The sequence below is a fragment of the Nicotiana attenuata genome, chromosome 1 (assembly GCF_001879085.1).
Source record: "Nicotiana attenuata strain UT chromosome 1, NIATTr2, whole genome shotgun sequence".
NCBI classification, from domain to species: Eukaryota; Viridiplantae; Streptophyta; class Magnoliopsida; order Solanales; family Solanaceae; genus Nicotiana; species Nicotiana attenuata.
The window spans coordinates 10,211,604-10,219,901 of NC_031989.1; the positions used below are offsets into that span (position 1 = coordinate 10,211,604).

The following is an 8,298-nucleotide window of genomic DNA, read 5'->3' on the forward strand; positions in this document are numbered from 1 at the left end:
ATTAAGTATATATACAAACTATATAATTTTATCGATTATTTTTTTTTTAAACGGCTAAAAACGCACATTTCTCTTATATTATTTTCTTTAATACTCTTTTTGTCCAAAAATATTCTTTAATAAAAATTTAAAATTTTGTGTAATAACCGTGGCACATATGTACCATCTAGGTGTTTGCATCGGTCACCATATGTACCATGTGTCAAGAGTATGTCTCGGTCTCGTAGAACAATTGAACAAAGCTAAAGACCTCTAACAAAAGATTGTCACTTAACCAATCAAAATTATTTCTTTTCTTTTACATGATACATATACAAAATATCATTTGCACAATTCATGATCTTACTTATGTTTACAAATATATGCTATGTATACAACACCAAGACATAAATTAAAGTTCACATCACAACTAGCTAAAACAGTACTCTCATGTACGAAGATTAATATGTGGAAACCTTTTAAGGCTCATTTTTCCCATAGCTACCACCATTAGAATTAGCCTTATGCCAAGCTGCAAATCCATTAAACAAGGCTAAAGTATTGCTAGTAACTTGAGCAACATTAAGAACCCTAGCTTTAATTGTAGCCATCACCTTACCACCCATACTATAACCAGAAAACCCATCCATGCAAATATATGTATCAGTCAAGACTGTACTAAGCCAAGTCTGGACATTGCTTTGACACCATACAAAATCTCCTTCTGCGTCTGCACTCTCCATACGTTGAAGCTCTTTAAATGAATTTGTGAGCTGAGAAACACTATCAGACATTTGATCTAAACAATCTTCCACGGCTTGATATTCCTTGGCTTTGTTTTGTTTGAGTTCATTGGACACTTTTCTCAAGTAGATTTTTGTGTATACTGCCTTAACTATGCTTACTTTCAAAGCAACTTGAGCTATTTCTTGTGGATCTTGTGATGTTGGATTTACATGGTTTGCTAGAGATCTCTCACATAGATCTGGATAACGAGTGCGCCTACACTGTAACTCTATGAACTTAGGCACAATAGCACCCTCAACAACAAAGGTAGAGATGATGAGAAGTAAAATCAGGGAAAGGACAAGTTTTGCCATTTTGTGAGAAATATATATAACAATGGGAAATGCTTAAGCTTTTAGAGTATGAAGAGTGAATGGTTTTTTGCTGTGTTTATTTGATGGGAAATTGTTAAAAGGGTGCTAAGGTTTATATAGAAGAGCTATCACATGCATGAGCATGAGAAGTTTAGTACACTAGCTCGTTCTTGCTTACTAAATAATTTTTCTCTTTAAGTCATATTTTTGGAATTGATTAATTACAGTTGCAAGTAGTATTCGAAAACAAGGTGCTGATGTTGGGGGTCTAGTGAACACAAACCTTAATTCTTGTCTGAGCAATTTCGTAATTACGTAACTTATTATTGTGTGATTGCTTTGACACCGAAAAAGTTAGGAAAGAGTGTCTCTTAAATCATCTATTTTCTCCTTTGGTAAAACAGTGGTTTCTTTTTTCATTTCTTTAAGGTACAAAAGTCACAAGTTATTTATATTTTACAGGATATCTAAATTTGAGCTTTTGATATGTAACAGTGTTTTAAAAGGCTTTTCTGAGACTCGCCTCGTCCCGGGGTGGGGCAGTATCAAAACGCCTTGAGACTCATGTGTGGGGCTTAGTTATGTGAGGCTTACGCTCCCAAACGTCCGACGGTGCGTCCTAAACACGCCTAATGCTCAGCGCTCGGGACTCGCCCAACAGTTCCTATGCAAATGATCATGTGCTGAATTACTAATTTGCACTGTTAACTCTCAAAATTCTTTAACAAATAAATGATTAAAGTTCTTTTTATCTATAGAAATATGAAAATTATAAATAACTCAAATAACGAACTATATTATTGCATATTTACTAATTGAAAACATCATGAGGATGAATATCATTTGAATATTTCTTCTAAAAATAGATATCGAAAATTTATATCTTTACTCGATAGAACTTCATGTATTAGTTCTATGTCTCTCAAAAATTATCATACATTTCTTATTTTACTATTTAAAAATAACTTTATATTTACTCATGAAGGAGTAATATTTTAAATTATATTATTGATAAAATTTATTGTGTATTTACTTTTAAAAAGTTAAAATATGCAATTTGATAATATTTTTTAAAAAATTATAATTTTTAATTGTTTGAAAGTTAAGAGATTGGAGTTAATTTATATTTTATAGTAAGTTTAGCAGTATTGTATTATTTGTACTTGTAAAACATGCTAAATATTTTATTTTATATGAGTTTTTTTTTAATTATTTTTAGTTTTCTTGAACTTTTAATGTATCTTTTATATTTTTATTGTGTTATAATGTTATATTAATTCATAAATTTAAAAAATTAAAGATATGTGGGGCTTACACCCAATATGTCGAGGCTTTTGCCTCGCCCCGCATTAAGTAAAACGCCCCGCCTCACGCCCTCGCCTTTTAAAACACTGATGTGTAACGCTTCAATACTTCAAAGCTAAGACAGTAAAAGAATTACTATAAGGTAGTGAGAAAGGTTATTGGAGATTGCTTGACCAACATAATACTGGGATTTTCGGGCATTGCATTCTGTAACAATAAAGCTAGATCTCGAAGTATTACACAAAGTGTAGAGACTAGAGAATGTAAATCACGTAATCATATATACTATAGTAAATTGCAATTGAAGCCTATGATTCTTTAGGTGATTTTTAAGAAATTTCAAATTACTGATTAAATCTTCTTGATTATTTCGATTGAAGAAACACACTACTTGGAAGAAGGGACCTTTTCTTAAAATTCAACCACTTCAAGTAAATAAACTATTATCGTTTAACAACAGCAACAAACCCAGTGTAATTCTATACGTGGGATCTGGGGAGGTACTGTATATGCAGACCTTACCCCTACCTTATAAAGGTAGAGAGATTATTTCCGATAGACACTCGGCTCAAGAAATAGTAAAACAAAGCAAATTATTATCGTTTAGTATCCATTAATTATAATCATTATATACAGGCAGGGGCGGATGTAGAGCATGAAATACGGGTTCCCGGGAACCCAGTAACTCTTGCGTAAACTCTGTATTTATATTAAAAAATTCACTAAATATTTGTAAATATCTAACTGTGAACCCAATTATTATTGCATATTAATTTGAAATTACGGTAGGAACCCATAAGTCTCAAATTCTGGATCCGCCTCTGTATACAGGGTCATTATTGCCATATATATTAATCCCAACGTTATCAATTACTCGTATAACTAGTAGAAACAGGTGTATCTCAATGTCTTTCCAGGAAAAAACTACAATCATAATAAACAAAAAAGAAATAACCAAAATTCGTGAAAGTGAAGTGCCAGAATAGCAAAATAGAGCAAAGTAGCAAACAAGCTTGTTGGAGTGAATGGGAGCTAATTACAGAACTCAAGTCAATATACTGAGAAAATGAACAAGTAAAAGACAAAGGGCTATTTTTTCTCTTTATCATAAAGCTTTTCTAAGAAAGAAAGAGCTTAGTTCATAAAAATTTGGTTTGAAATAATAGTTTTTTCGAAATATGATGGCAAAATGTGACGGGTGTAATGTCACATGCGTTCGAATTTGACTATGATTCGTGTAACGTGTGCCATATGCACTAATCCCCCCAAAAGACCGTAGTATTCGTAATTATAATTTAATTGGTTTTACACGTGCAAGTAGCTTCCAGGAACCGAGAGTTAAGGTTGGGTATAGTAAAGACAAAACCTTAATTCTTGTTAGAGTCATTTACAAACTTAAGTAACATTCCTAGTTGCTCAACAAGTAGATCATTTTTAAGTACATGCTATCATAATTCATTTGATTTATTATATTTAAAATCTATTTTAATATTAACATAAAGCCAAAATTATTGATAAGAGTGTACATGGACCGGGTTGATTCGGTTTTTATCAAAACCAAACCAAACCAACTACTATATCAATTTTGATTGGTTTGGTTTTGTCGGATTTTTCTATTACATGAATAATATTTCAATATTATTTTGTTAATTTTTTATAAGCAAATATATGTTTAATAAAAATTAAAAAAATTGACAAACATATTATTAAAATATTCTTATGGGAAAATTTTCTTAGTAACACACGATAGTTATATTTTAGCCACCTGACAATAATTTTTCGTTGATTGTAACGACCCGGCCGGTCGTTTCGTGAGTTATAGCCCCGTTTCCTCCATTTTTGCTTCCTTTTGCATTCCTCAGCTGTATTTCATCGTATCGTGTTGGTTGGTTCAGGTCCGGAGTGGTTTCGGGGTAGAATGAGACACTTAGTCTCCTATTTAGAAGCTAAAGTTGGAAAAGTCAACTGGATGTTGACTTATGAGTAAACGACATCGGATTTGGATTATTATGATTCGATTAGCTCCGTTAGGTGATTTTGGACTTGGGAGCTCATCCGGAATGTAATTTGGAGGTCCGTGGTATATTTAGGCTTGAATTGGCGAAATTAGAAATCTGGCGATTTTTGGTCGGCAACGGAAAATTTGATATCGGGGTCGGAATGGAATTACGGAAGTTGGAGCAGGTTCATAGTGCCATTTGTGACGTGTGTGCAAAATTTCAGGTCATTCGGAGGTGATTTGGTAGGTTTCGGCGTAATTTGCAGAATTTGGAAGTTTAGAAAGCTTCGACTAAGTTCGTATGTTGATATGTGACTTGTTGGTATTATTGGTTGAGGTTTCGAGGGCCTCGGGATGACTTCAGATGGTTAACAGAGAGTTTGGAACTTGAAAAATGCAGCTGAATCTGCTGGTTCTATGTTAACCGCACCTGCGGAGTGGGGACCGCAGGTGCGAGGTCACAGGTGCGGTGGGGTAGCCGCAGATGCGGAAATGGAGGGACAGGAGAGGAGTCACAGATGCGGAGGATTTATCGCATTTGCGGGCCCGCAGGTGCGAGTTGTTGGCCGCAGATGCGGATTTTGAGGAGTAAGTGGAATCCGCACCTGCGATGGTTTTTCCGCATGTGCGGCGTCGCAGAAGCGGGTATTTTGACTGCAAATGCGGTTTTGCTGGGCAGAACCTATAAATTGAACCCTTCGCGAATTTTGCTCATTTTCCACCATTTTTGAAGACGGGTTTGGAGCTTTTGGGGTGATTTTGAAGAGGGATTCAAGGGATTATCACTGAGGTAAGTTGCTTAAGCCCTAATACTTGTATATGTGGTGATATCCCGTTGTTTAATCATGTAATTAGTGAAGATTAGGGGTAAAAATGAGGGGTTAGGGCTTGAGAGTTGAAGAGTTTGATTTGAGGATTTGAGCAACTATTTGATGTCGGATTTTGATGAATTTGGTATGGGTAGACTCGTGAGTGAATGAGCTTTCTAGTTTTGTGAGTCGAATTCCGAGACGTGGGCTCGGGGGCCGAGTTTGAGTGGATTTCGGGATTTGTGTCTTATTTGATAGTTTTTCTTGTGGAATTCATTCCATTAGCGCATATTGACAGTATTGTTCTGGTTGTGAATAGATTCGGAACGATTGGAGGCCGAGTCGACGGGCAAGAGTATCGCGGAGTAGAGATTTGATCGGCTTGAGGTAAGTAGCGATTGTAAATCTAGTCCTGAGGGTATGAAACCCCGGATTTCATATCGTTTTACTACTTTTGAGGTGACGCACATGCTAGGTGACGGGCGTGCGGGCGTGCACCGTTGGGGATTGTGACTTGGTCCGTCCCGTAACAACTGTAAAGTTGCGTATTTGGTTGAAAATATATGATACTTGTGTGTTTTAGAAAGAGTTTCTATTAATTAGGCTGAATGCCATGTTTAGGCTTTGTGCCAGAGCTGTTTGGACCCTTAGGGGCCTTTTTCTTACTATCCTCCACTGTTTTCGATTGAAAAGCTATACTCAGTCATGTTTTTACTTATTGACTTTCATAACTCAGTCTTTATTGCTCTGTTTTGATGCACATAAATGTTGTTTTGGGCTGAGTACCCTGTTTTCACTGAGAGCCCGAGTGGCTTGAGAGGCTCATGACTGAGTGAGGCCGAGGGCCTAATTTGTGAGGGTATTTATGGGATCGGGCTGCACGCCGCATCATGTTTTACTGATTATGAGGCCGAGGGCCTGATTGATCTACGCCAGGAGTTGGTTTGTCATAGCGTTTGGGCTGAAGGAGCCCCTCCGGAGTCTGCACACCCCTAGTGAGCACAAGTACCTACTGAGTGCGAGTGCCGAGTGCTGAGTGCTGAGTGACTGGGAGGCATGAGTGATGGTGAGGTATGCCCGAGGGGCTGTATACGAGTGACTGTGAGGTTTGCCCGAGGGGTTGTATATGAGTGATGTTTTACCCGAGGGGCTGTTTATGATTTCATCATTTTTGCTCACCTCTGCATTGAGCCTTTGTTTGAAAACTATTGAAAAATATCTTTAGATAATTTTACTAGAACTGGGTTAAAAAGAGATGATTTGATTCAACCCTGATTTTAAAAGCCTGTTGTATATTACTGAGATTTCATGATATGAACTTTAAATGTTTTATTGCCCGTCACTACTTCTCAGCGTTTATTTACTTTGGTTACTTACTTAGTTGGCGTACTCACGTTACTCCCTGCATCTTGTGTGCAGATCCAGGCGTATTAGAACCCGGTAGCGGCTGTTGACTATTCCAGCTGTAGATCTTCTCGGAGTTAGCAAGGTAACTGCTGGCGATCGCAGCCCTGCTCTTCTCCCTCCTATCTTCCTATAGTTGTTTGTAGTTACATTTTCAGACTGTGTTAGTCTCAGTATTTTTGGACAGATTGTAGTAGATGCTCATGACTAGTGACACCGCGATGTCGAGCTTTTCTTTCCGCACTATAGTTATTTAGAATTTCTTTTTGGAGTTTTATTATTGAACAACTTGAAGTCATCTTTAAACTAAAATATTGTGTTATTTTTGGTAAAGAGTCGGCTTGCCTAGTACCACGATATGCACCATCACGACATGGTAATTTGGGTCGTGACATTGATGTACACTTTCATGGTTAACCGAATTTAATAATTAAACATAAAAATCAATATGATACCTAAATAATGATATATTCTATTTAATTTTAAATTATCAAAATTCCACTTCAAATTCGAAAAAGATATAACAATTTAATAGATCTTGACATATGAATAAATAAAGAGATTGACGCATTTCAGTAATACTTGATAAGAAAGTGATCATACAAGCCATTATTTAAAGTTAATAAAAATGGAGCACTTCATATTTAACTAAATATTACATCCCATAAGAGAATCGCAATTATTTTAAGACATTTTTAAAAGAAAATTCTATAAAAAGTCTTAAAAATATATATATAAATTATATATTTATATGTCAGTTTGGTTCGAATTTTTTTACTCAATACCAAATCAAATCAAATCAAACCAAATCTAATCGGGTTTTTAATCAGTTTGGTTTAACTTTTCGGTTTGATGCGATTTTTTGATTCGATTTATACACCCCTACGTATTGAGTTTGGATGATTTACTCAATTACATCAGGCATCATTTGAGTTTTTCTTCTTTGATCTCTAGTTTATGTCTTATGTTCGATATGACTCCGAATCATAACGTTTTAGAAGCATAGTTAAACTGAAACTGAGTGACAAGTTGGTTTCAATTAGTGAAATTGATTTTGACAAATTTTATATATTTACACGATATTCACTACTTAATTAGCTTCCCCCCTGAAAAGAACGTTTATCGAAAAAGTTGAAAGAAGTAACTAGTCGAAAAATAAAGGTGTTTTACAAGTTGAGTGACTCTCCAGCGTATTAAGGCATAGGGTGTGTTTGATATGAAGGAAAATATTTTCTAATTTTTTCACGTTTGGTTGGCTTAAATATATTGAAAAATATTTTCCTAGTGAACTCATTTTCCTCCAAATTCCCCACCAAAAAAGGAAAAATAATTTTCAAAACTCTTTCTCGATTTAAATCAGATGTGACTTGTAATTTGGTTAGGTTTATCTTTATATCGTTTAGCAGCGTTTCAGTTCAAGAATTTCAGCCTGGAGTTTTTTGGGTTGTTTTATTTATTTTCAATTTTAAAAAGAAACTTTACATGTTAATTGTTTCTTTTCTTTTCTTTTTCATTTTTGCAACTTGATAAATAAAACAATTTGGTATAGAAGTGATTTCACATATTTGATGCTAAGATTTGATTTCAAAATTGAAAGAAATTCTAGGCACATAAATAATTTTAAAAGGGCAAAAAGAAAGAATTAGAGGCCTAGATTATATAGGTCCAAATTTGGTAACCACGATAACGGATAAGCAAGATG

At 35.1% G+C, this 8,298-nt stretch overlaps 1 protein-coding gene across 1 annotated transcript; it reads right to left on the reverse strand.

Moving 5' to 3' along the window:
• Nucleotides 254-1,160, reverse strand: LOC109240042 (21 kDa protein-like). Its single transcript, XM_019406664.1, has one exon. It carries the CDS (start codon nt 1,077-1,079, stop codon nt 459-461), a length of 621 nt encoding a protein of 206 aa, XP_019262209.1. The 5' UTR covers nt 1,080-1,160; the 3' UTR covers nt 254-458.